Below are 27,982 nucleotides of genomic sequence, written 5' to 3'. Positions count from 1 at the left end.
AGCGAGTTCCAGTTATGATGCTCCTACAACGCATGTGGTTCGATTTTGTGCCAAGTTCGCTTACAGAAAAATACATTTCTTCCCTCAAATTTACAGCAGTTAAAACTACACTTGGAATACCATATTACAAAGGGGGAGTTTATTCTCCAACAAAGATTCTTGGTTCCCTTTTCATTAAACAGAAAAATGGAAGGACTTTAAAAGCAATCACCCCCAGCACAACACAACTGCCCAGACGAACCCATGTGTGCACAGCCCCCAGGCCTGAACTCCAACCGTTTGTTTTGGTGCTCAAAAAGGCACTTAAAGATAAGAAAACAATTGTATTAAAAACCCACAACAAAACAAAACAAAGGAAAATGAAAGGCAATAATTTAATAGAAAGACACTAGAATTTGTACCGTATGGTCAAAAGTAAGGGAGGAAATAAAACCCCTAATGAAGATGGGTTTGCTCTCAAGTCATCTCAGAAAGCATACAAAAACCAGAAAACTGGCAAAGTGAATGTTCTCCAGGAACTAAATGGAAACAAAAGTAATAATTACTGGCAATGGATACACAGCACTCGTGCCAAATGGGTCCTTCCCTCCCCAGCACAGGTCCCTGACCAGCCCGGCCCCGCTGAGCACCTGCAGCCGCCGCGCCGGGCCGGGCCGTGCCCGGGGGCTGCGCCACGAAAGGGGGCGATGGAGAAATAAACACCAACGCGAACCAAACGCCAAGGACGTTCACAGACACGCACACACGCCGTCTGCCCTGCCAGCGTGACAGGAGGGACGCGGGCAGAGCTGCTCCCCACGGGCTCTGCGCGGGGTGCCGGCGGCTTCGCTTCCCTTCGGGATTACTATTATTATTACTGGGTTTGTTTTTACATTGAGCTACCTACTAAGTGCAAAGATTTGTTGAGTGGCATTGGCTTTATCTAATTTGAGCCTATTTTTGTACATTTACAGGTTAACAGTTACTTTCGAGCAGTTAAGCAAGTACAGCAATATTTACAGGGCTGGCAGAGCGGGGCGCGAGGGGACACGGGGGCCGGGCACGGGACGGGCGCCAGCCGGTCCCACGGCCTGCGGTGTCAGCTCTGTGCCCGGTGCACAGGGCGCAGCTGTGGAGGTGAGAGGTGGGCTGCAGCTGTGAAGCACAGGTACAGGTGTCAATGTACAGGCAGTCTGGCACGCGTGGGAGCTCCCCACCGAGGAAACACGAGCCACGGCAGGACTGACGGCTTCTGCCACCCTGGGCAGGGCCTCCACTGCTTCCAGAAGTCAGGCTGCTTCTCCTGCAGAGCTGGCGTCCACAGCAGTGCTGGACAGATGAGGAAGATGAAGGGGGGACAAAGCAAAGCCCCAGGCAGGGTAAGTGGCTGCTGGGGGAGTCAGGAGGGCTTGCAGGCATCTTCACCCAGGCACAGAGCAGCGGGATCAGAGATAGCAGGGAGGAAGGATGAATGTTAGGAGACATTAGCACGTGACCATGGGGAAGTGCCAAATCAAACCAGGGGTCATTGCATGGAAATCTGTACAAGGAAAAGCTGCAGGAGAAGCGCGGAGCATCTCAGATTCAGTGCTTACAGAGGAGTCTGGATTATCACACAGGACCATGCAATCCCCAGCCTTCTGCATATTTTTTTCTCTGGGTAAAACAAAATGTAGATTCCTTTTGCATAAACTCAAACTGTTGTATTATATGGTACAGTACAGAAAGTGCAAAGTATCACCCATCAGATCAGCTTTGCATCTGATGCAATCAAACACGGCTCATGCTTCTCATGCAGGACAACCACTCTGACCTGAGACCCCTCCTCGCTGCTCAGGCCTGACTCTCAAGAGACCATTGGGCTGGGTTTTGATTTAAAAAAAAAAAAAAAAAAAAAAAGGAAAAAGCACGTGGGAAAAGGGAGATGAAGAATCTCCAAACTCTGTAAGTTACTCCATGCTTTACCACAGGTTTGGTCACTAGTCCTTGCTCACTCTGAGAACTTGCAGAGAAGCAGCGTTCCAGTCCCAGTGCAGCGTCCTTCTGCACGAGGGTGATGGCACACACCTCACTCTGTCCCACTCATGACACTCACTTCACTCCATTCCCATCCATGGCACACACCTCGGTTTGTCCCTGCTGCCAGGGCATCACAGGCACATGAAGACATCTCAGGATTCAGGATTGGAAAGACTCCTGCTGGCCAGTCACACATGGTCATGTATGGATTTCCAGCTCTTCTCCACAGCCCAGCAGTGAACAGACCCCACTGTATTTCCCATCCCTTTTTTTTTTCAATGCCAAGAGGTACAGAAAATAAATTCCAGGATGGCCTTGTATTGCTTGACGCACAGCTGCTGCAGCGTGGGCTTCCAGGTGCACACAGACAGCCTTGGAAACCCAGACCAACCCACTGTCTCAAGAGAGGACATTTCAGAGCCAGTTTCTGAGGTAAATCTACTGTTTTAAAAAGTCACTGAATTCTGTACACTTTGTTTTTAATATATACTTCTACACTGAGCGTGCTCTCCAGTGCCAACACGTAGACCTGCCGTCTCCTCCTGCTGTAGGACTGCAAGCTCGGGAAGTGTTTCTGCATGGATGGGGTGCGTGCACACCTATGTGCATACACACACATGTATGTACAGGCCCCACGCGTGTTTCCTTCCACAGAGGCTCCCCGGGCAGGGCTCTGCCCCCCTGCCCACCCAGCGAGGCTCCGCCGCGCCCGCCCCGCTCCCGGCGTCCGGCTGCCGCAGTCCCCGCGCCCCAGCCTACATGGTGCCCGATTTATCTGCCGAGCTGCTGGGGAACAGCTTCTCGGTGGGGGTGACGGCGGGGCTGCCCACCCCCGAGCTGCTGCTGCTGCTGGAGCGGTGCTGCACCACGGGCCGCACCGGCCGCATGGGCGGCGGCCGCAGCTGCGCCCCGGCCAGCCGGGCCGACAGCGCCGGCTTGAAGGTGGTCATCATCTCGGCGGTGGAGCTGCTGCTGCGCCGCATGGCCGCCTCGGGGTCCCGGATCAGGATGGTGTGCAGGGGGCTGGCCGGCTCCGAGTTGGCGGCGCCCGGCGGGGGGTTCTTCATGGGCTCCAGCGTGTCCAGGACCACGTCGGGCGCCTGCTTGGCCGTGTTCTGCCTCTCCAGCTCCCGCAGCTCGTTCAGCGCCGTGCTCATGGTCTTCTCGATGTCCTGCGAACGCCAAAGCAACGTCAGCTGTGCCACAGCACCACCCGCTCTCCTGCGCTCCGCCCCGCCACCCTGGCAGGCGTGTCTGCAGAGGGGGTCTCTGATCTAAGAGCTCCCAGGGAAAACGGGAGCTCTGGGAGAAGGTGTGACGTCCAAACCGGCCGCACAAAGGTGCCCTGCGCTCCCCAAGTCAGCAGGAGCTTGGGCACCGGCTCCAAAGGGCGTGAATCCTGAGCCAGGAGTGATGGGTGAACAGCAGCCTGCCCACCCAGCTCCCCCACAGCACTGAGGCTGGCTTCCCTGCAGCCTCCGTTGGATGTATGGGGCCTCTGCTGCCCCACGCCCACAGGACAACGGCACGTGGCAGGGACAGACACAGGGACGTTTATGGAGCGAGCGGCACAACAGCAGCTCGCCATGGATATACGAGAGGCAGCAACAAGGCCTGAGGCAGCCAAGGAGACACTGGCTTCAGCCCCTCTCTGCCCACCCACCTCCAGGCTCCACAGTCCGTCTACAGGGACCCCCCAGAAAGTGAACCCAGTTCAACCAGAAGTGCCCATACACAGGGAACTAGATACTGCCTATGGCTGCAGTGCTGGGGTCTCCTGTACAAATGGAGAGACCCTCGTTTGCCTTTGCTTAAATCCACCTTAACTTAATTAAGGCCTCTAACTCAGCAAGACCATTGGAGAAGCAATTTAAGGCACCAGAGTCAATTGTTTGAAAAGTCACTCTAGTTAATGCTGTCCTGGTGCAGACAAGTCCTTAATTTTATAACACCTACCAAATGCTCAGTGAGCCCCAGGTAACATTCAAAGGATCAGCTGAAGGGAAATAACTATCAAGTTAGCCCCAATTCATTCTATTAAGTTCCTAAGATGATGAGTGAAAATATTCTCCCCGAGAAGCCTCAGGACTCCCAAGCCCAGCAGCCCCACAAGATTCAAGGTGAAAATTAACATCGTCTGGGTGAGCATCTTTTCCAAGAACAAGCCAAGAGAGCTGGGTGTGACAGCAGCACTGTAAGCGTGTCTGAGGTGAAGGGGCTCCAGGCACTCCCCAGTGAGCTCCCCTGCAGCCGCCTGGTCCCCTCCCAGCCCTCTTACCTCAGCAAGAGCTTCTGCTTCCAGGGATTTCTGATCTCCAAGGCTGCTGTGCCGGGTGGAGCCACAGGTCGACCTCAGAGGGTGGCCGTCAGCCAGGGCCTTCCTGTCTGGGAAATTGATGCTGCCCGCGCTGCCGAACGTCGCCATCCTGCGCTTCTCAGGACTCTCGATCCTGCCCCTGTTGAGGGGGATCTTGTGGGGGCTGCTGGGGCAGGCTGCTGCTCGAGGAGGGGTGTCTATGCCGGGCCCCAGGCCTCGGGGCGGGCTGTGCGTGTCCCCCCCGCTGCGGCGCCGGGGGATGGCTGCACCATCAGACCTCAATCTCACCCTGCAAGGAATCCAGCACGGCACCAGGTCAGCATCTCAGCCCCACCACGGCTGGCCACGTGCTGCAAGGCAGCAGCTCAGCCCTGAGCTCAGCTCAGACCCAATTCGAGCCTTCCAGCTTCAGAAGACTCAGCCAAGAGGGAAGACAAATACTTTAGCCAGTACCAAGAAAGGGACAGCATCAAATCGTAAGAGTAGTTTGGGCTGGAAGGGACCTCAAATGTCATCTTGTTTCAACCCCCTGCCATGGGCAGGGACACCTTCCACTATCCCAGGTTGCTCAGGGCCCCTGTACCCTCCGTGAATGTTAAATTCCCATTAGCAGTGCACACGAAATCCCCTCTAAGCTCGTATTACCCTGCAGTGCTTACCAGAGTTTCCCTGCCAGCCCGCCCTACCCCACACACCGACTGTCCACACCTGTGACAGCGACCGCCACCATGGTGACAGGAATGTGAGTTACCTGCCCATCACTCCCCCAAAGCCATAGTCCATGATGTGATCTGTTGGTGACTGGATGTCGTTCTTGGAGGAGGCTTTATCGTCCAGCAGCGGCCCGCTGCTCGCCTCGCTGTCTGCCTTCTGGCTCAGGCTGTCAGAGAACGCATCGTCCCTAGGAAAGGACACACACACCGGTGACAGGGCTGTGCCCAGGGGAGCCAGGGCCCGGGTGCCACGCCAATCTGAACATCACCACCTCAGCAGCTCCACACTTGGCTAACAAGGAGCTGCACCAAGGCCACCACTTCACTGGGAGCTTGGAAACAGTGCACATCTGCCTTCCCATCCCCTGTGATGACTCCAGATGCAGTGCTTGTAAGAGAGGCAGCACCTGCAAAGGGCCCACAGGCCAGGTGAGCACTGCACAATCCAAGTCAATGCTCACAGGGACAAGGCCAGTGGTAAACCTGGGTCACACCACGCTGGGGAGGCAATGAGAGATGGGGTCCAGGTACACTGAGGTACAATGTTTAGTACTGGTCTTTATCAGCCCAGATGAGAAACAAATGGAGCCAATGCACAGACAGGGAGAAGTGAACAGGCCCAGATTTCCCACCAAAGTCATTAAACAAACTGAAAAACTGGCTGATTATTTTAGGTGACTGACTTGGACCTTGGCAAGTACATGATTTTAACAACCCTCACTTTACTCACATGTCTTGCACCACGATGTACTGGTGGGGAATGAGCCCGTCCACCCCGTTGTGTCTCCCTTCCCACCAGTCTTCCGACGCCCGATGGTACAGCAGCAGTGAGGCCCCTTTCTTAAAGGAGAGCTCCCGTGGAGATCGCCCAATGTAGTCAAACTTGGCTATGGCTTCAATCTGCTCCACCTCTGCACAGGAGAGAGGCACAGCGAGGGCAGCTCAGCTCAGCCCTGCACGGGAGGCTGAAGCCCAGAGAGCCCCTCAGCAGAGCAGCAGTGCTGCTGCCGCCCAGCGCCCCCAGAGCAGCTCACACTGAGCACCAGCCTTCTTGTTTTCAGACTGACCAATTCTTATTGTTCTTCCAGGCTTTCTGGGACCTCTCTCAGACTCACGAACTACCGACAATTACAAACAGCTACAAAGCAGATGGGGAGCAGCAGGAATCTCCCTCTGTGCATATGGCACCCTCACCAACATCCCCATTTTCCGCCTTTGGTTACAGAAAGCCATTATCCTCCAGCCTGAGATTTTTGTCAAGCCATGTCAGATGCTGTGATCAAACACCACTTACCTTCTCCTCCCTTCCTTATCCTGGAGACAGTTTGGCCTGAATTATTGATGAGCGACTAATGTCCCTTTGGGGATTCCCACAGAAATAATGATACCACTCCAGCCAGGCAGCTGCTCTGCACCCCACCATCTGCAGCACTCTGCCTCACTGTTTCCCCACCTTTCCTAATGTGAGCTCTACCAAACACCCATGACAAACTGGGAGCTCAGGACCTGAAATACAGGAGGGCTGAGGTAGAACTTCACTTTGGAAGGTCATGAGCACACCAGGGTCCTCTAAGCCTCTGGCCAAGTGTGTCACAGCAGGAGCTGCTGGGGCACCCAACAGTACTGAGGAGCCTGTGAAAGAGCCTGGCTCGTATGCAGATCTGTTTCCAGCTGGGGAACATCGAATCCTAAGAAACCATTGCAACAACTGCAAAGCAGCAGTGTCTCTCTCCTCATTAACCAGAGCAACCCACACTGTGCATTGCTTGGGTGGCAGAACTGCTGCCACTCCCCAGCCACCCCTGGAGCATTAGCATGCCTTCATTAACTGAGACAGTGGACCATTTCAGTCCCCACCTGGAGACTGGCAGACAGAAAATGACAGAGCAAAACAGGGCAAGCCTCCCCAGCTCCTCCAGAACTGCCTCATTCTCATTAAACACGGAAATTTGCTCTGCCCCATTCCTGATGGTAGGCTCAGCAGCCACCAGTGTGTGACCCGGCACTCTGCTCAGGAACCAAACCCACGTGGAGGAGGGGACACCAAAGGAGGACACAGAGGATGCTGCATCAGACCCTTGCCCCATTCCAGCCCCCCCTGACAGGCCAGACCACTTCAGCAGATTCATCTTCCCCACCTTAAGCAACCCCCACATGAGGGCAGAGCATCTGGGAACACCACAGGAGGATCAACAGAGTGTTCTGGAGGAGACAGAGCCAGGAGGGCTCCCACAGCCCTGACACAACGCTGGGCTACCAGCAGGGAGTGTATGCAGGGCAAGGGGGAGAGGGAATATGTAAATCCACAAAATACAGCTGCTCATCTGCTCTTCACTTGGCACCGCAGTTAATCACTCGGAAACCCCAATCGGAGCCATTAACGTGGCCACCCAAGTGTGAAATTGGCTGCACAGCAGCTCCCTTGCCTCCCTTTGCCAGGCTGGCCGGCTCCTGCCTGGAGCTGAGAGCAGGCCTGGAGCTGCCCAGCCCTGCATGCCCTTCCCTGTGCCTGGAGCCACCTGGCCTTGTGTGCCCTTCCCTGTGCCTGGAGCCACCTGGCCCGCCATGCCCTTCCCTGTGCCCTTCCCTGTGCCATTCCTCCTCCTGCGGCCCGTTCATCAGGTGAGCCCTCCCTCCTCCCCACAGGGCAGATGTGTTCTGCTGAGGCAGGACAGAGCCAGGGCAGCAGCAGTGTCGGAAGCAGAAGGTGCTCAGCTCCCCAGGGCCCTTCCAGCGCAGCAAGCCCTGCCACGGTTCCCCACCCACGGCAGTGGCAGCGGCGTTTCCCAAACGCGCTCGCGGCTGGTGCGGCTGGCACACGGGGAGCACAGCGCTGCCAGGCTGCAGCCCAGCCCTGCCAGCAGCCAGCTCCTGCAGCTTGCTGTGCTGTACAACCCGCAGTGCTTGCTGCCGTCCTGCAGCACAGCTCTGCTGGCACGGCCAGCCCCTGCTCGGTCCTGCTCACCCTCGTCACTGGTGTGCGGCTCTGTCCCGTTGTCGTGGTCCACCTCGTCGATGGTGCCCGGCTCGCTGTGCGGGCTGTCACTGCAGAGGAACACACCAGGCTGTCACACAGCAAATGACACCGTTCCCAACGCACTCAGCACACCTAATGCTGCCCAGGGAGGTGGTGGAGTGCCCATCTCTGAGGTGTACAACAACAACTGGATGTGTCTAGGCGACAAGGTGGTGTTTGGCCAAAGGTTGGACTCAGTCTTGGAGGTCTTTGCCAACCTAACTAATTCTGTGATTTGTGATTCTCTGATTTCAAATCACAGCAGATCCCTGAACTTGCTGAGAACAGCAGACACTCACACCACGATCGCCAGGCCCAGAATGTCACGTTCTGTTGGCTCTTGTGTCTACTAAGTTTGGCTAAAACTAACACAAAGTGTCACCAAGTTAAATGTCCCATTCCCTAATTCACAGTGAGCTTCACCTTTAGCTGCTCTGCTGCACCAGGAAGAATGGTGACAAGTGACTAGTGTAAGGCATGGCGAGGTCTCAGAAATGTATGAAACTTGTAGAAAATCACTTCAAGTATGTTATTGATCCCGGTTTGTTAAACCCAGACCTAAATGTTGGGTTAGAATTCCAGCAACAAAAGGAACTGGAAGGTTTGGGTTAACCTTGGGCCAAGGGATTTAATCCAACCAGCAAATTATAATGGTACTATGGGTCTTTACTCAAAATTTCCAGCCTAGGAGAAACTGGATAGAATTTACCTAAAATTCTGTATTGCTGAACATGCTTCTGTGGATGTGCAGCTCAAAAAAAAATCTTCAGTATTAGTATTTGCCCTGGAAAAAAGTTTCTTCTGATGTTTTTTACTGAGATTTAAAATATTGAGTCAGCACAAGGAAATGAAATACCTGGTGAAACTGCCTGTTTTGACTAGTAAGACTAAATTAAATGGTTCAGTGTGCAAGAGCCTCCTGGCCTGCTGAAGGTGTTTGTAGCCAGGAACCCTGCAGAGAGCTCACCAGTACTCCTCCCCTCCGGTCATGCACTTCTCGTAGACAGGCCCCTCCAGCTCTCGGTGGCTGGGGAAGATGCCCTCGTGGTGGATGATGATGGTTTTGATGACCTCATTGACATGGGCCTGGCAGGACACCGGATCCTGCCCGTCAGGAATGTGCATCAGCGTGGGCCCGAAGCAGATGGCCAGGTTGTAGGGATCCATCATGTTCTCATCGCTGTACTGTGACAAGCTGCAAGCACACAGGGAGGAGCTGCCGTGCCGTGGTCCTGCTCTGGGAATCCTCCCGGCAGAGCCCACCGCCCTGGCACCGAGCTGTGCCCTCCTGGCACACGGGCACGGCCAGCAGCGCCGGGAGGGAGCCACGCACAGCTCCCCATGGCAACAGCACAAGGGACTCGAGCCCCAAAGACAGGGGAGCCCTGGCAGAAGGGACAGCAAGGAGGAACTTGGTGAAGCAGGAAAAGACTCACTGGTTAAGGAATGCAAAGAGGTATCTCATGACCACGATGACAGCCCGAGGCAGAGTGACAATGATCTGCTGGATCTGGTGCACTCTCTCTGCAGGGTTCTCAATTTCTGGAACGCATGGATAGAAAGCACATCTTTAAAAACCTTTTCAGGACCAGACAGCTCAGCACCAGAGGGACTTGCTCCAGATCTAGTGGCCCAGTAAGTGAGGAAAACAAAAGCCTGTCTCCAGAGGTCATCCTTAGTCTGGTACTAAGGTGCAGGAAGAGAATGGAGGACACTGCTCCCCCAGCAGGGAATTCGTATGTTCAGATGCAGTATGAACAGCAAATAAAGACATTTCCGTAGGTTTATTTTTAAAATAAATGTTTATGCATTATTCATTTCATTCCTCAACAACTCCTCTGTTCCTCAAAAGCTTGAGTCAATGTGGCACTGAAAACAGAGCACTGCTTGATTTTCTAGGGCAGATTTTTAAATGAGGTTTTTATTCAGGTTACCCTTCTGGGTCACGCATTGGATCCTTCTGAGCCCTTCTGCTCCTGTCTCCTACTGCTCCAAATAGGAATTAGAAACTCCCAGGAAACAGGTTAGCTGGACCTGTGCTGAGTCAGTGCTTTCAGACCACTGCTCTCCACTGCACGGGGGTGCAGAGCCCGGAGCTGCCACCAGACACCTGCACCCTCCCAGGGGAAGGGGCTGACTCAGGGCTGTCCTGCCCTAAGCTATCCCTGTGTTCTCTAGAGTTAATCCTGTGGCTGCTTTTCACAGGAAGCAGAGGACAAGCACCAGAGCTTTTTTGGATCACACAGAAGTGCTTGTTCTGGCTCAAACTATGCCATTTGCTAGCCACAATAAAGTTCACTGACAGCACGTCAGTGGCAGCTAGGCTGCCATTTAATCTAAATTCTGAGCAAAATCTGGCCTCAATACCAAGATGGAAAGCTTTGTAGTATTTCACACGGGGAACTTTTCCATTTGATTAATCCCATTTCTGCCTGCTGGATTCTCTACTTCTTCAGTTTGGTTTTACAAAAGAGAGTATTTCTTTTGAAAAACCCAACTAAATATGAACTGGATACAACCCTATGACAACAGATATCTGTTCTGACACCCAGAGGAACAAATTCTCAAAACACTTGCCTTTCTCCCAGTGCAAAATATTTCAGCTGGGCATATGGAATTAAGAGGATACCAATCACCACTGCAGACACAAGGACAGCCCCATGTGGACTCTGGAAAGTGCCTTTGGACCTGTCTATTGCCCTTGTGCCTTTGAGGAGCTTCCACATAAACTCCTAGCCCTCCAAGAGCAAAAGGAAATGTTCTTCACCTTGCTTAGGCTGGGACACCAAGTGTGCAACCTGTGTTTATGTGTGTTTGTGTGGCACAGACAGCTGCACTTCAGGTCAGACTTTTAACAGGAACAAGGCACTTGAATTTATTTAAAATCTATCCTTAATCAAAAGGTTGCAAGAGCAGCAGAAAGATAAAGATGAGGAAAAGAAAGATTCTTGTTAAAATTGTAAAAAGAAAGAGACAGAATAAGAGAATAACACCCAGAAAATTAGCAGATGATGTTTGCAAAAAAATTCCCAAAAGCTTAATAAATTGTGAAAATTTGCATTAATCAGGGATGGTGTCAAACACAAGCCTATCTGCAAGCACACAGGCAGCCACATCACCAGGCACATTCTGGCACCAGAGGGGAGCCATGCCCTTCTCCCAGGCTGTGCCCTCAGGCTTCCAGCTCTGCAGCCCCTGTGGAGGGCAGCCAGAGAATGCACAAGCCAAACTGCAAACCCCTGTCCAGGGCATGAGCAGAACCACCTTCCTTTGTCTGTCTCACATGTGTGCTGTGCTGCTTTACACATCAAAACTGAATAGCAACGATGTCCTAAAGGTACTACATAAAACAACTGTTCTTGAGAAATCAGAAGGCATCCCTGTGCCCTGGCACGAGCCCATCCCTGTGCCAGTGCCCTCCAGGTACCACCTGTCTCCCTCAGCACCACTAGACCCCAGCAGTTATGAACATGCATGTTCAGAAGGGGGAAAGCACCACGGGCAGTGAAGCCCAGACAGGGCCTTGAGCAGATGTTCCCCTGTTGGTGCCCCTACAGCTGAGACATGCCAACATCTCCCCTGTAACATAAAATCACCCTGCAGCCAAAATGGGCAGCACTTCCATCACCTCTCAGGCTTCAAGGTCATTGTGCCTCCTTCATTCCCCCCAGAGAAGTAATCTCCCCTCTCCCTCCCACCAGTGCACACTGCTGACATCCTTTCCCAGCAGCTCCCACTGCCCACCTGCCACCCTCCTCGCAGCAGAAAGCCCTGGCTGCACACTCAGCTGCACCTGCCCCCATTTAGTGCTTCTGTCGTCCCACCCAGCTCCCCACAAAGAGCTGTCACATGTACTTACTTATAGTAGATATCAAATCTTGAAACCTTTCCTTAGGAAAGAGGGGGTTTTCCAGTCCTCGGAAATACAGCTTCAAGACTCCAGCCACTGAGTTAATGTCTCGTTCGTTCTGATCATCAGCAAGGGGGTCTTCACCTGCCCACAGAAAGGCTTGATGTCAGCATCACCATCAAGCTGGACTAGCACAAAAGGTTTTCCTCATTTAGTGGAACATCCAAACTTTCCAGGGCTCAGAAACCCTCCTCATGTGCAACGGCAATGCTGATTTTTCCTGAAAACCAGTTTTAGTGGGGGATTTCAAACCTTTCCTGAGAACAAGGATGATATTGGTTGTTTCTCCTTATTGTTTCCAGCTCAGTGCATTCCTTCCATTTACAGCACCAGCCTGGAAAGCTGAGGAGGTCTGCACGACACTGAGTGAGAGGCTGAGAGGGCAGGTTTGGCTGGAGGATACAATCACACCTCTGGAATGGACCCAACAGCTCTGGATAGCTTTGTACTGACTAAAATCTGTGAAAGGCTTTCAGTGCCCCTGAGATTTGGATACTAATTCATCTTAAATTGGATGTGCCAATCCTCCAGCCTTTGACAATCCTAACACTGCCTCATCCATTGGCCCATCCTGCTCCATCCTGATCCTTCCAACGCTGCTCAGGGATTAAGGGTCACCACTTTAGCAGGACTGTCCCTGTCACAGCTCCCCTCCACTCAGGACAGCAGGACTGCTTTCCCTTTCCCACGGCCTGGCATCCTGAGTGTGATTTTCTCAGCAGATTCACTGGCACCTCCACAGCCAGCAGTGGCACCAGGTACAGGGAATGCTGCGCTTCCCTTGGCAAACTGCTGCAGGAAGGATGAACAAGGGTCCCCAGCAAACTCTTTTATGGCTCTTGTGTTTTTAACGACTGTGGAAAAGACCTCTGCACGTACCCCTACCTCTCATACTCCTTCCCTGGGCAACTCTTCACTATGCCAGAGACACAGCACTGGGAAACACAGAAGGGATAAAACTTGCACATGTCTCATAGCACAGAGGGCTTTAACACAGGCTTTACACCCTGGCTAATGCACCCAGCACACACCACCTCCCACAGGGATCCTCCTCAGGCAGGGAGGGCATCCTGCTGTACCTGCACACCCCAGCCACACACCTCTCTCAAACGAGTTCTTGATGTCGTTGACTTCCACCTGGGAGCCAGGGACTCTGAAGATGCCCTGCTGCTGGAGGCCTGCAAGAGAACAATGCTTTAGGAGAGATTTCTGGAACTGTGGGGCAATACCTGCAGGTTAAAACAGCAGAACCCAGGAGCTGATGCAGGCTTGGACCAAGCAGGGCCAGCCTGCTGCACCTCACTTCTGCTCCTATTCTCCAGATCAAGGTGCTGAAAGGGCTCGTGCCCGAGCAAACAACTGAACCTGGACACGTGCTCACTAGTGGCCAGTCAGCCAATGCCATGGCAATTCCAAGCTGAGCCCATGGAGAACAGAGGGCAGGCAGCCCTGGGATCCCTGCTGGCTCCCACTGCTCACTCAGGTCCTTTATCCTTGGCAGGTTCTGGGCCACACGGAGCCAACTTACCATACAGATTGATGTAGCGGATGCAGCTCTCTACAACAAGTGGAATGGCCTGTCCTGAATCCTTCAGGAAAGGAAAGGAGAAGAGAAAAAATTACTGGTTTATTGCTAACAAAGCATGGGAAATGCATAAAGATTGCAAAAACAGAGATTTGAAAATTAATGCTGTGGAGTTTAGTAAGAGGACAGGCAGGAAAGGAGGTGTTACAAACATGGAGCCATCAAAGAGTGCTGAGGATACTGTGTACAGCCAAAAATGCCCAAGAAAGCTATCACTAAGGTGTGTGAAATGCTGCTGCTCCCTGTCTGGCTCAAACAGGAGACTGCCACGAGGGATCACAGCTATTCCACCTCAAAGGTGGAACGCTGAAATAAAAGTTGTGCTATACCTGGCTGATGGAATAAGCTTCCCATAACACAGCTTACAACAATATTTCCCACCAAAGGAAAGAGCCATTGTCAGCAGGTGCTAAAAAACCCAACAAACACCACTGGGTATGGAACCAAGTGTCTGAGTCTGGACCAGTGGTGAATTCTGGCTTCTTTCCAAGCCCCTTGTGGCAGAAGCTCAAGGGGACCGTGGGCCATGTCTGACAGCCCAAGTGGACACATTTCTCTTTGGGATTCTGGTGGTTTTTCCAGCAGAGCACAGTGGCATCTCTGGGCAATTCCCTCTGTCTCACAGATGGGTCTCCAATAAGTACCTGATTCCTCGTTCGTGCATTCCTCCTTCCTCTGAGCACAAAAAAAGCAGCAGAGTGGAAAAAAAGAGAACAGATTAAGCAGGAGCAAGTTCAGTTAGAGGTAAGCATCTCCTTCGGAGGCCATGAATGCTCAAATGCAATGGCAGCTTAGCAAGGGCCAACACAGGCCTTTGGGATGTCCACCCTCCCTCCCAAAGCCCTCGGGCACGCTGCAGCCCAGCCTCAGCGACCTGCAGGGACAGCCTCTCGGATTTCCTCCCTGCCTGAACCTGTAGCCTTCCCAGGAGCCTGAGGACAGGGACAGACCTGGCTTAGGGCACAGACAATGCTCTGAGTGGGGCACTGGGCAGCCGTGGGGGCACTGGTGACATCTGGGCAGCAGCCAATGGCCCAGCTGCCTGTGAGGCTGTACACCCCAAGGGCAGGCAGCTGTCCCCCAAAGGGTCTCTGCTAGCACGGGTCACTCCTGCTCAGATGGATTTCTGGAGCAGGTAATTCCTCCTCCTCAGTGCTGAACCAGCTGGGATTTAATGAGCATTACTTTTTTAAAAACCAGTTTAAGTCAGGAGTAATCACAAATCCTAACGGGATTACAGGCTTTGCCAGCGGGGCCAGTACTCCCCGTGCTGGTGCTGTGTACAGACACTGCCCTCGGGCTTAGGGCTGAGCTTGAGGCAATAAACCCCAGCCAGATGATGCCTATTCGTCACCTAATCCAACAGTTTGTCTCTACAGCTTCCCAAAGTGTTTTCCCTGAAGCTTTCTCCAGAGCAGGATTACAGGACACCACTGTCAGCAGCTGGCAGGGGCTGAGCCAGCTGGGCTGGCTGTTACTGATGTATTTGTGTGTGTGCCCTCCAACATGGACACCCCCACAACAGGATTTCTACCCCAGGCTGACAGTCCTTGAAAGTGGGAAACACTTTCTGGGATCATTTTATCTTCCTTCTCAGCCACAAGGATGGATGACCATCAAAAATAGGAAGGGTGGTGTGTCTGTTTGAGAGCCAGGCTGAGCTTGTGTGATCTTTCTTCCCAGGATGGGTAGAAGCAGCAGGACAATGAGGACACTCAGCCAGGACTGCCTCACAGTGCACATGGCCACCAGCCATGGGTGGGGTCTGGAGCACACAGCTGATGGGACAGGAACACCAGGAATGCACGAGGGGAGCTATGGAGAGAAATCATCACCGAGGCAAAGCCATGCTGGCCACGCCAGCTGGGTGCAGATGGGCCAGAGGGACCCCCTGAGGATGGCAAGCAGCCAGGACAGGAAAGCCACCATTCCATTCCCAGCGTTCACAGACACTCCTACTGCAAGCCAGCAAGTACCTTAATGAATGTTTCCATATTGCCGTTAAAGAGTTTATGATTATAGACTGAGAGAGGCCTAGGTCTCCTCATTTTCTGTGGCTTAGGGGGAAGACATGGGGGCCTGGGAGAAAATGGAACAAAATAAATCAACAAAACACCAACATAAATGCAAAGGCAGGGTGAGATCCCACAGGTTATAACTGAGAATAAGAAATCAAACAGAAAAGTCCCTCTGTGAGGACTCGTGTAGCTCCACACACCCTGCAGCCACTGACACTGGCTGTCCCACACAGACACCACTCCAGCAGGAAACCAGCAGCACTGGTGGCCAGCTGGATCTAACACTGCCTCCCACCACCGCCAGCTCAGCACTCCCTCAACATGAAGAGGCACCAAGAGCAGCTGAGGAGATGTATTTAAAATAAACCACAGCTACCCCCAAAAACACTGGGGTATTCCTGTTTGCTCCTAAGCAGATTTCACTCTGCTCACAGAAAGAGGCCAGAATGTGGACAGTGGGAGCACCTCCACTGTGCTAACCTCTGTTTGGAACCCCAGGGATGGGGACCACCCTCCCACTGCTAGTGACCAAGAAGGCAGGGAAGCCTGTGACAGGTTTCAGTGCAGTACTGAGGACAATGGAGTGCCACTTGCATTAATGCTATTCCCACCCCAGTTCCTCTGGATAATGAAGGACATTCAGTGTCTAGATCTAGAAAAAGGAGAAAAACACCACAAAATCCAAAACAGATTTCTGTCCTGCCCTCTGGCCCAGGCTGTTCTGATGTCTACAGGGGAGAGAACACAACTGCAAACACACACAAAACTGGGTGCTGGGAGCCTTCATGCAGGAGATCTCATGGAACAGACATGGACACTTTACACAGAGCAAAAGGGGACAGCAGGGGTCTGCTGGTTCCTTAATCAGATGCCTCTAATTAAGCAACTTGACTGTACAACACTGCTACAGCTTCCAGGCACTCCTCTGAGGGGTAACTGAGGAGCAGAGGTGCTGCTGCCCGCTGGGACAGCCCTGCCCCACGCACTGCAGGGACTGTGCCTGCAGCCCCAGGCAGGGCCCTGCACTCACAGCCGGGGCCCCAGGGCCATTTCAGCTCCTCAGAGTGCCACACTGCACTCTGCTCTCTGAAGGTCCCTCTCTGTCCTGACAGCACCCCGGTGCCCCGCTGGGTGCCCGGCCCTGGCGCCACTCGGGCTGGCGCTGGCAGCACAAGGAGCCTCCTTCCTGCCTGGCACGGCAGCCAGGCTGCACCATCTGCTCCACCACTCCTAACAGGGAACGGAGCTTTTGTGGCTGGTATTATAAATTTTATTAAACACAAACAAGGTTGGAACAAGCTGACACACAGAGAGGCCGTGCATGTTCTAGGGAGCTGTTTGGAGGCCTTGCTGGCCTGTGTCTGACTGTCAACACCAGCACACTCCTGGCAAGCCACCGGAGCTCTGCAGAGATGCTTCATGGACTGGACACGGATCAAAGCCTCCCCTCTGTCTCATCTGCCCAGCCCTATCTCCTGCAGCAGAGGGATGAAGTCTGTGATACAGGCATGCTCTGCACTCATAGATAAAGTAGCCAGAGCTGGGAGAGGATTTCAGGGACGTATTAAAGTCCTCAAAGGAAGAGGGATGGCAGGGAGCGAGTGGACACCTTTGTGTCAGCCTGTCTGAACACAACCCCACCTCAGCTACACTCCAGGGCATTGCACTGTGCTGACAAAGCACATCCAGGCACAGCAGAGCCAGCCAGCCAGAAACCACACTGCAGCAGAACCAAGGGCTGCTTGCCATCCCCCTGACCCCAGCACTCCAGGCCATGCAGCTGGGAAGCAGGATGTGGGGCACAGGGACTGCCAGCCTGCCAGCACGGGGGGCTGGGGTGGGTAACTGAACCCCACCAAGCTGCACCAGTAGCAAAGCAAGCCCCCCTTCCCACAGCCCCTCCTGCCAGTGCCAGCCCTCCCCAGGAGCAATAAGGGGAAGCAAGTGCTCACCTGGTTGTTCCGCACTCAGCTCTTTCACCTGCAAGAAACACAAGTTCCCATCATCCCTCCACATCAGCCACCAGCAAAGGACTGCCGAGCACAGCTGCACAGGAGCTCACACCCTCACTGCTGGCTCCTACACCCCAAGGAATGGCTTCCAGCAGAGAGAAGCTGCATTTGGGGAGGAGAGATGCCCACCTGGTGCCCCCACCATTAAAAGACAGATTAGAAATCTGGAGGGAGAAGAGCGAGAGGAAGGAAAGAGGCAGAGGGTGGGAGTGAATGGCAATCTCTGCTGCTGGAGAAGTAACTCAGCACTTCAGCACACAGTTTCAGATTCAAAGAGATTTCTCTATGTGCACTCCCAAAGAAAAGTGGGAGGAGTAATCCAAGGAAATCATGGTTTTGTGTGTCACTGGTTAGGCTGAGCAGCAGCAGCCAGGCACAAAACCCTCAGTCACTCAGGAGAGCACACACAGGGGAGGCTGGCAGATGACACATGGTTTAAACCCTCTCAGGGGATGGGAGGATCCTCCCTGGACCTGACCCCAACTCACCTTCTCCTAGAGTTTGCTTCAGCAGGTCGTGTTTAGCCTGGAGCTTCGTGATGAGGTTACTGCCATTCAGATACTCCTTAAATTTCTGGAATTAAAGAACAAACGGGTGGGTTAAGCACCACAGCCCCTAATGGAGCTCGCTGCTGCCCGGGGCTCAGGAGCTGCAGGCTGCGCCAGCTGCGCCGCAGGGCTCAGCAGGGTCTGATCACTTCTCCCTGCTCCAGCCACTGCCCTGATGGTCTTATTAGCCTGGTCTCCTTGGAGCTGCCCCTCCTGCCTAGGAATGCAGGGAGGCACAAAGAGTTCAAAGCTGGCTTTCTTTTGTCAGGCTTCTGGGAACGGCCTAGGAAATCAAAGCAGCTTTCCCTGCACTGCCAAGGCTTCGCCTCTGTGCAAACCAACAATGCCAAGCGAGAACTCCCAGTGCCTGAGCCCTCGCAGGCAGGGACTGCCAGGTGCCCCACGCAGCTGGTGACACTGTGCAGAACAACTGCCATCCCCCAGTGAGGCTGTCGGACACCAGAACACTCTGAGCAAGGCATTACACAGGTAAGAGGACAGAGGGAGACAAGAGATGGAAAATGGAAGACGGACAATGGGAAAGATAAAATCTCTGCAAAAACCATTAAAGTAATCTCAAGCACAATTCCAAATGGAAATGCAATTTCCCCTCTATTTACAATAATATTACTAAGAGAAAACAGAAGCTCTGAGCCTCTCCTACTCCACTCAGTAAGTTTTGAATCTCATGTGGCTGAGTTGTTCCTTCAAAGAAAAAAACAAGGCAGGCACTGGACTGTCAGTCCCTTTGTAGTGCCCTGCCACTGAAATGCATTCCAGACCCCAATCTGACAGAAGACAAGTACTTAAAGAGACTGAATTGGTTCTTGCTCTTCACTAATGAGCACTTAACTGGGCCTCAGCCCTGGCAATTAATGCTTCGTGTCCTGTATGCCTGAGCTGAGACTCACAGTGAAATAGAACATTTCAGTCTCCTGCTGGTTGGCTCTCCTCTTGGCAATGTTGATTTTGCTCATGTAGGTCTCTGATGCAGCTGATTTGACCGACTCAGTGGAACGGCTGTGCTGGAAGGCATCTGAAACATCAAAATCTTCCACTGTCAGCATGTCCTGCAAGGTCTGCATCGTGGCATCCAGCGTTTTCCGTACCTATCAGAAACAGGACAGCGTGGGTTTGAGGCAGACTGGGAAAAGGACACATCTTGAGCCAAAACAACCACTCAACAGGCAGCTCCTGAGCCCTGGGCTAGCACTGGCTGCAGTCTGTGGGCACTTCCAGCTCTGCCACAGGAGGGGCTCCACACCTGAGCACACCAGGAAACCTCCAGTGAAAGAAAGGCCCAGCAGTGCTGCCCACAGACCCCACCTCTTACCTCTTCATTCTCTATCTTGAGGGTGGCCAGCCGAGACTGCAGCTGGTGGTACCGCATCAGCAGCTCGGTCTGCACAGGCTGCTGGGCGCTCACCTGGCACACCTGGGACAGGAGACATTCCACGGTCACACACAGACCAGACGCACATTTCCATACCCACACAGTTCCCTCCAGCCCCCATAAGCTCCTGGCAGCCTCCAGAGAGGTTGTGTTGCCATGTGTCCCATGAGCAGTGCCCTGGACCCAGGCCAGCACCGAGTGTCTCTGCCATCTCCCAATTACAGCAGGTTAATCACAGCTCCCCTGTGCAGATCTGTGGGGCAGAGAGAGCCAAACCACGGGCTCCCTAATTGGGGCAGACATGGAGCAAGAGGCAGCCTGAAAGGAGGAGCCCTAACAAGCCGAGAGTCTCATTAGGAAAGGAAACACGAACAGCAGCGTGTGAAGGCAGCAGCGAGGGGTAAGGAGTCCGGAACAATTTCACAGTGATGGTTTAGAGGAGGCCAGGCCCCTCTGCAGCCCCACAGGTGAGCACGTTACCTCATCCCCCATGTGCGGCTGGAACTCGAACTTGAGCGGCGGGCAGAAGACCTGGTTGCACATGTCCATGACGGTGTGCTTGTCGCTGCGCGCGTCCAGGTTGTCCACGGCGTTCTCGATGACGTCCAGGCCCTCGTGGCGCGACGTCTCCAGGTTGTACTCGGCAGACAGGTATGTCCTGAAGGTGCGAGCAAGGCTGGCGTGGAATCCCAGATCGCAGCACTGAGAAACACGAGGAGGCTCTGGTCACACAAACCCTGCCGAGCCATTTTGCGAGGTTCCCAAACACTGATGGGCGTTGAAGCAAGGTGGACACCGTGCCCTGGGTGTGTGCACATCCTGCTCTGTCCCTGGGCAGCTGCCTGCCTCCCACCACGGAGCAGCTCCTCACGCTGCTGATCACTCTCATGTTTATCTTGGGGGAAATTACAAAACTTGGGTTTAATTGCTGCCAAAATACCGTACTTTAGACAAAAAACCTGGTTTTAAACATTGTCCCCACTATAACTGAATCTGGCATGTCAAGTGTCATACCAGCACAGGGATTTGCAGCCCTGAAAGCTCCACCAGAGCTGAGCAAGTCCATCCTGTGACCAATCCCCACATTGTCACCCAGCCCAGAGCACTGACTGCCATGTCTAGCTACTCCTTGAACACCTCTAGGGATGGAAACTCCACCACTTCCCTGGGCAGCCCATTCAAGTGTCTGACAACCCTTTCCATGAAGAAATACTTCCTGAAATTCATACTGATAAACTTGAAGAGAAACCCTAAAACTCAGCTGGAGCCACAAGCAGCTGTGACCCAAGAAGCCATCTCATGCTTGGTGCCAGCGTGAGGTGACACCGCTCAGCTCAGATCACATCACAGCAGGGCTGTGCTTGCTTCAGCCCCAGCTAAAACCAGCAGCAGCAAAGCTACACTGCACCGATTCCCAGCCCCACTGTCCCTCCTAGCCTTTAAAACCAGCGAAAACCCATGCACAACAATGAGCAGTTTTGTAAAAACTATCAAATTGTCACAGCCCTCCATTTATCCTGCTTCTATTCAGTTTCTAATCACATTAACTGAGAGTATGGGCAGTTATGGGCTGGCACAGACCTGCCTTAAAAAAATCAACAAGCAACACAAAAAAGATAAGGGGAGAATTTCCATTTGCTGCTTGGGGCAATCCTCATTCTGTGCTGCAAGTCTCTCCCATGAGACAGTTTCAGCATGAACACCCATCCGACCACTCAGGCTGTTGGAACCCAGAGCTGGAACAATGCAGCCGAGGGGCTGCCCCACAGACAGGGCAGGGACCAGGGCCAGGACCCCTGTGCCAGCACTGGGGGAGAGCAGCACTCCTGCCCTGACCAGCTGACCACAGCCCCGTGCCCTGGGAACGCTCCCCAGCACCGCCCAGCCCTCAGCCGCGCTCTCCCACCCCTGGAATCACAGCTACTTTGCTACAAAAACAGTACCAGGAGGAAATATCTGCCACTGCTCAAGGGTGGGAATTCCCTAAGCACACAAACCCAGCCACTGCAAGGCAGAGCACTGAATGGCACAGAACCCAAGGAGAGGGGCTCAGGGCACTGCCAGCTGCTTTTAGGACAAAATTCCACATGAAACGTTTCCCCTTTTTTGCTGCTGGACTCGCACTGAAGCCGGTGGTGCCCAGAAGTCAGCTGCTCCTGAAAAGCAGGGCAGGCACCTCCCGCACACACTGCAGCCCTTGAAGTCCCTGGTGATCAGCACCGCGCCGGCTGCTTCACACACGGGTGCCCAGAGAAGAAAAGACGGAGCAGGGATTTCCACGCAATTCCCAGAGGAACACACAACGGGGAGGGGAGAAGAAAAAGGAAGGGAAAAAAAAAAGACTTCAAACCGATGCTCCCAGCCCCAGAACAAATGGCATTTTCTCACCCCTCTCATCCCTTTGATGGCAAATAAATTAGAACCACAAATAATAATCCCGGCCCTTCCGCAGCGCCTTTCATCTGCCAAGCTCAGAGCTCCCCAAGCGTTAATTCATCACGGCTGGCAACACCCTGCAAGGGGTGGAAATATCCCAGGGCTCAGCTTGAGAAACAAACCGGCTCCTGGAGCTCAAGCAAGCACGTTTGGCCAAAGGACTGTGGAAGCAGCCAAATACCTGTGTGCCTCCCACTGCCCAGCCCAGAGCTGCACGGGGGCAGTGCTGGGCTCCAGGAGAAGGAAATGCACAGTGGTCTGGGGCTCCAGCACTTCGAGTCCCTCTGCTAGCTGGGAGGCTGAACCTGCACATGACAGAGCTCAGCCAGGCCCACAACTCGGACCTGAGCAAGTGGAAGCCTGGAGTAACACCTGAGCACCCTGCAAGCCACCTTAATTTCCCAGGCAGAGCAGTAATGCCCCTGCCTCCACAGGACCAGCACTGCCTGCAAACAAAGAGCCCGACTCATTTGCTCTGCTCTGTTCCCTCTTCTCTGCATTTTCTTCCTTATCTGTTTTTAAAAAATATTCTGCATTATTTTTAATTATATGCATAATACATAATAATTATATGCCTATTTAAATTTATTGCCTCTTCTCTCTTGACGTTGCTGCAAAATCCAGAGCTGTACTGTGAGACAAGTAAATCACAGAATCCCAGAACTTGGGAGAAACCTTAAAGATTATCCAATTTCAACTACCCTGCCATGAACAGCGACACCTTCCACGAGCCCAGGTTGCTCCAAGCCCTGTTCAACCGGGCCAGTGAAGCCAACTGAGGATTTTTGGCATAACTATTTCAGCTGCTGTTTCTGCTCCCTAACTTGACTCAGCTGATTTTTCCAGAGACCGAGCAATTCGACAGTCCCATGTAACGTTGAATTTGCTCAGAGTTCCCCTCCTTTCCTGGCTTGTCTCAGATACAACAATCAGTAATCCATAGAGGAGCGAGCTGCTGTTCCAGGACTCGGAGGAGGCTGTACACGTTTCGGCAGATCAGTTTGCATGGACACCAACTGTTCCATTTTCTCTGCTGGATCTAGTGATATCTTTCATGTGACCACTTCAAACTATTTTGCAGCCATTTCTCACAGAACTCCAGAGGGATGGATAAGGAGCTTTATCTCCTCTTCGCATACGTGGCCGAAAAGATTAACTCGGTCACACAGTTAATGACAGAAATGAGACAAACCCAGGCGCTTAAACAGACGCACGTGTCACCCGAGGAGGAGGCCCCGTGGTGCCCTGACAGTCCAAGGCTAATTTGATCTCTCTCTATATTCTTCCCTTCCTTTCCAGGACAAAACAAAGGCCACTGGAGACAGAGGGGCAGACGGCTCTGCGCCCCTTACGGCTCCTCTGACGGGCTTCACAGCTCTCATTAAGCCGCAGCCCTGGAGGCCTCCCTCCCTCCCGGGGCAGCTGGGGCCTGTGCCTCGCCAGAGCAGGAGAGAGGAGACAGCTTTGTCACCAGCCACTGCTCCGCAGGGACGCCCAGGGAGCAAGAGGTGTCAAAGCTGTGCCCGAGATGACACTGAGGGAGCTGGGATTTGGGGGAAACGCTGGTAAATTGGCTCTGCAGTGTCCTGACGGTTCAGATTTGTGTGAAATCAGCAGCTGCACGTGGCAACTTGTGCTGGAGGTGGAGGGTGTGAGAGCCCCGTCACCTCTCCTGTGTCCCAGAGAGCCAGCCCGGTGCATCCCTCACCATTCCGTGGTGGAGCGGGGCAGAGGAGCCGGCAGGAGTCACGGGAGCGTGGCCAGCCCAGCTCAGAGCGTGGCCAGCCCACCGTGGCCAGGAGCCGGGCTCAGGAGTGGCCAGCCGGGATCAGGAGAGTGGCCAGCCGGGCTCAGGAGCGTGGCCAGCAGGGCTCAGGAGAGGGGCCAGCCCGGCTCAGGAGAGGGGCCAGCCGGGCTCAGGAGCGTGGCCAGCAGGGCTCAGGAGAGGGGCCAGCCCGGCTCAGGAGAGGGGCCAGCCGGGCTCAGGAGCGTGGCCAGCAGGGCTCAGGAGAGGGGCCAGCCCGGCTCAGGAGAGGGGCCAGCCGGGCTCAGGAGCGTGGCCAGCAGGGCTCAGGAGAGGGGCCAGCCCGGCTCAGGAGAGGGGCCAGCCGGGCTCAGGAGCGTGGCCAGCAGGGCTCAGGAGAGGGGCCAGCCCGGCTCAGGAGAGGGGCCAGCCGGGCTCAGGAGCGTGGCCAGCAGGGCTCAGGAGAGGGGCCAGCCCGGCTCAGGAGAGGGGCCAGCCGGGCTCAGGAGCGTGGCCAGCAGGGCTCAGGAGAGGGGCCAGCCCGGCTCAGGAGAGGGGCCAGCCGGGCTCAGGAGCGTGGCCAGCAGGGCTCAGGAGAGTGGCCAGCCCGGCTCAGGAGAGTGGCCAGCAGGGCTCAGGAGCGTGGCCAGCCGGGCTCAGAGCGTGGCCAGCCGGGCTCAGAGTGTGGCCAGCCCGGCTCAGGAGCGTGGCCAGCCGGGCTCAGAGCGTGGCCAGCCGGGACCAGGAGCATGGCCGGCCCGGCTCAGCTCACCCACACTCTGCAGAGCTGCTCCCTCCGTGGGCTCAGCTGCCCTGCACAGACCCCTCCAGCACCACTGGGATCCTGTGACTTGGATTCATTTCTTCTGGAGCTGCTGAAGCCCGTCTTGCCTCACCCTTGCAAGATACACTGAACTCATAAAAAGGCCTGCTCAGATAAACTGCTCTCCTCTGAGGATACAGGACACCCATGCTCAGCTCACACATCCAGTATTTTGTTTCTTTGGTGAACAGACTTTATAATTGGGGAAATTTCATTGCTCCATGTTAAAGATGCTTGAGCTAAAGTCCCTGAAGGGATTCCTGGAATGTGGGAGAAATGCCATCTGCTGACTCCAGTGGAAGTGTCAGTGAGGAAATAAAAGTTGGGAAGAATAATATAAACAGACAGAGCTAAAATGGAACTCAGCAAATCTCCAGAAAATCGAAGTTCAAAAAACTCCACAAAACGAAGTCATTCTTGCTTAAAAAATAATTTAAGGAAAGAAAGATAGAATACACACTGCAAAAGCAGAAAGCCTGCAGATAAATCAAGGTGTTCTCACACCCTGCCATTCAAATGTCTCCACTTGCTTTTTAACACATCTTCAATAACAAAGAGAACAAAACATAATGAAGAGTATTTTATGATATATCAAAATCTTGAAGTCATCAGGGGATTTGCATCAGACTTACTTTAATTCTCAGAAGTGTAACTACATGCTAATGGGCTAGGAAAGGAGGTAAACACTCAAGCAGCTTTTTAAATTGTAGGTTTAGGTAATGATGGTAACTCAGTGCTTCAAGCTCAGCTATTTATGCACTCACTGAGGCAACTCCAGCAGGAAGAACTGCACTGTGCAATCTGCACGCTGTGGGATGCCCGATAAAGGAAGAAGCAGAAATCCCTTCTCTGGGTAAATCCCTTCTTTGAATCATCTCAAAGCACTTTGTAGGAGTCACCAGTGTTCAGTTCCTGCCACTGCCATGAAGCTGCCTCCAGCAGTTCCTGCCCTGAGGCTACTCCCTGCAAGGAGCACTGGGACAAAGCTCCCAAGCCTGCCCCAGCCAGGACAGCACTGCCACTTGTGCTGAATCCCCACCAAAGTCACCGAGTAGTAGAGAAAAAAACCCCTCTGGTTCAGCACCAAAACCAAAGCTGTGTCTGACCTTGGGAAGCATTTCTCTGTCTCAAACACAGACTAACCAATGGGCCAAGAAGAAAGCTCAGTCTCACGTGGCTCAGCCCAAGGCAAACCCAACTCACAGGACACGTTCAGCCGCAGTTAGGAATATCCTAAAGCCCCCCCAGACCCCCTTCAGCAGCACAGGGGGGTGCAGTGAGGAGCTCAGCCAGGCAGGCTGGCCAGGGAAGGCACTCACGTCGATGAGGTCGGACACGTCGTGGATGTAGTACTTGCTGACGGCTGCGTTGGTGGCTGCCAGGTTCAGCAGGTAGTCATTCCTGGCTTTTGTACACTTCAGCTTGTTTTCAGAATACTTGGCTTGTCTCTGAAAAAGCAGAATGGAGTGTCAGAGCACAAACAGGATGGTATTGGCAGTTTCTCCTGCCGCAGACCCCCGCAGCACCCTGCAGCATGGGTGTGATGAGGTAAGTACTAAAACTTGGTATCTGGTACAAAAACAGGGACCTTGCCAGGGTGGAGGAGATCCTATCTGAACACCCCTCGCACTGTCAGCCAGCATGATGAGTGCATCCTGCTCAGAGGTACTTGGAGCCCCTGAGCACAGCTGCTGCTGGGGATTTTGGCATCAGTCAAAAACAGAGGGCCAAATTTTCCCCCCAGAAATGCTGACATACGTTTGGACTTGCTCCAGATGTGTGCAGCTGTATCAAAGTGGAATCTGGCCCAGAGGCCCAAGCCACACAATTCAGAACAGGACCCAGAATTCAAAACTGTAGGAGAGCAGATGTGCTCCAGATCTGGGACATCTGCTCAGGCAGATCCCTGCTCTGAAGGCTGAATCAAAAGATTAACCCTTCCAAGAAGTTCACTGTTAGAAATGTCCAAGGGCTGGGTGAGCCAGTGAGCAAATTGCAACCTTGGCTGGGGAAACCATTTCCTTTCCTCCAAAAATAACACAAAAACTTGTGGAGATCCTGAGGTCACGGGGATTTGCTGAGGCCAGAATGGCACGAAGGGTTTTGCCTAGCAAATCTATCTAAACACTGCACTCTCACTCCCAGACAGTCTACAGAGGAAGAACACTGGTATTTTACAGATCCAACTATTTTCTTGCTACCAGGAGTCAGTGCCCGAGCAAACCAAAGGCTGTGTTCATTTTTAAAAGCACATCTTTAAAGAACCCATCACAGACAAGCCCCAGTCTCCCGGAGCAGGGTGCTGTCTGGAGCAGGGTGCATCCCCATGCCCGGTGCACTGCCCTCCTCAGCACAGCCTCTGGGGTCCCAGCTGGCACAGCCAGGCCCAGGGACCCCAGGGACAAGCAGCTCCCACCCCCTCTCCCTGTCTGATCTCCAGGAGCCATCGCCCCCAGGGCCCCTCCAGCTGCAGAGACAGCCTGGAAGGTGGCCCCTGTGCAGCTCCACCACCCCGTCCAAGGCTGCACTGCCTGTCCCTGTCATGCCATCCTGACTCTGAGTCAAGCTGGTCCTGGCCCTTCTCCACAGCCAGGAGCAGGGAAGACACTCATGATGGCTCCTTGGGTCACAGAACATGCACATGAGACACCAGCCTTCCTAACCCCTTCCCAGAGATACAGGAATGGCCTCACAGACCAGGACAAGGCTGAAGCCAACCCCTGCTGCCTGCAGGGAGCCCCAAGCTCAGCCCAGCTCCCTCTTCCTTCCCTCTCACCCACCTTCTCTTTCATCTTCTCGATCTTCTTGACGGAGCTGCGCCGCTGAGGCCGGTCCTCATGTCGCAGCAGGTTGACACTGATGTCCCCTGACTTGTTGAACTGCTTTTCTTCCTGCTTCTCTGCCTCCTTCAGCTTGCTCTCGGCGCTGATGCTCTCTGCATGGTACATGTGGTAGGTCTTCATCACCTGCAGACACAGAGGTCATGAGCCACCTTCCCATGGTCACCCACAGCACCGGAGCAGGACAGGGCAGCAGCCCTGGGCAGGGCAGAGGGGGCCACTGGGGCATTAAGGAACAGAGTGAGGAGGAAAGCTTGAGAGATAATCCCAGCCCTACTTCTAGAGGCTCCAGGCTGGTCTAAGAGCTGTGATGACACTCAGTCCCACTGGGGGGACATGATCCAGCACACACCTGCAGACAAAGAGCACCGAGTGCCTGCCAACAGGGAAATAAGGAATGACCTCAGAGCTCTGCAGTTGGGATAAGGGTCTCCATGACAAGTGACTGTGAGGGAGGCCACAGTCCGAACTCCCTTTTGACCTAACCCCTGTTCCTACACTTGGGCTTGCTAAGCCATCAGCCAGCCCTTTCTCTCACCCAGACTCAGAACCACCCAGAAGTGGAGCAGTTGTAATCCCCAGGCAGAAATGGGGTTTGTCTCCTGTCACCACCTCACCCTCCCCCTGCT

General features: G+C 53.7%; 1 protein-coding gene across 3 annotated transcripts in view; it reads right to left on the bottom strand.

The window, feature by feature from the left end:
• Positions 1-27,982, bottom strand: part of SRGAP3 (SLIT-ROBO Rho GTPase activating protein 3) — a 72,997-nt gene continuing 45,015 nt past the window's right edge. Inside the window, exons 5-23 of one of the 3 annotated variants that reach the window (XR_005954221.1) lie at positions 27,294-27,479; positions 25,833-25,961; positions 19,991-20,212; positions 19,451-19,552; positions 19,029-19,226; positions 18,058-18,142; positions 17,510-17,537; positions 15,516-15,618; positions 13,483-13,543; positions 13,055-13,132; positions 11,904-12,038; positions 9,481-9,586; positions 9,012-9,239; positions 7,994-8,073; positions 5,759-5,939; positions 5,067-5,216; positions 4,277-4,604; positions 2,104-3,170; positions 1-1,308 (exon numbers count right to left, since the gene is read on the bottom strand). Coding sequence is in view for 1 of the 3 variants with exons in the window: in XM_041425897.1 (XP_041281831.1) it covers positions 2,754-3,170; positions 4,277-4,604; positions 5,067-5,216; positions 5,759-5,939; positions 7,994-8,073; positions 9,012-9,239; positions 9,481-9,586; positions 11,904-12,038; positions 13,055-13,132; positions 13,483-13,543; positions 15,516-15,618; positions 17,510-17,537; positions 18,058-18,142; positions 19,029-19,226; positions 19,451-19,552; positions 19,991-20,212; positions 25,833-25,961; positions 27,294-27,479 (2,817 nt within the window). In the remaining 2 variants the exon portion in view is untranslated. Of the gene's footprint in view, positions 1,309-1,661; positions 3,171-4,276; positions 4,605-5,066; positions 5,217-5,758; positions 5,940-7,993; positions 8,074-9,011; positions 9,240-9,480; positions 9,587-11,903; positions 12,039-13,054; positions 13,133-13,482; positions 13,544-15,515; positions 15,619-17,509; positions 17,538-18,057; positions 18,143-19,028; positions 19,227-19,450; positions 19,553-19,990; positions 20,213-25,832; positions 25,962-27,293; positions 27,480-27,982 lie in introns of those variants that run through there. The other 2 variants (XM_041425897.1, XR_005954222.1) reach the window with 2 other exon arrangements.

The sequence above is a fragment of the Onychostruthus taczanowskii genome, unplaced genomic scaffold, assembly GCF_017590055.1.
Source record: "Onychostruthus taczanowskii isolate IOZ18803 unplaced genomic scaffold, ASM1759005v1 scaffold9, whole genome shotgun sequence".
Lineage (NCBI taxonomy): Eukaryota > Metazoa > Chordata > Aves > Passeriformes > Passeridae > Onychostruthus > Onychostruthus taczanowskii.
Note: the sequence above shows the minus strand (reverse complement) of the source record. Positions and strands in the feature narration are given on the sequence as shown.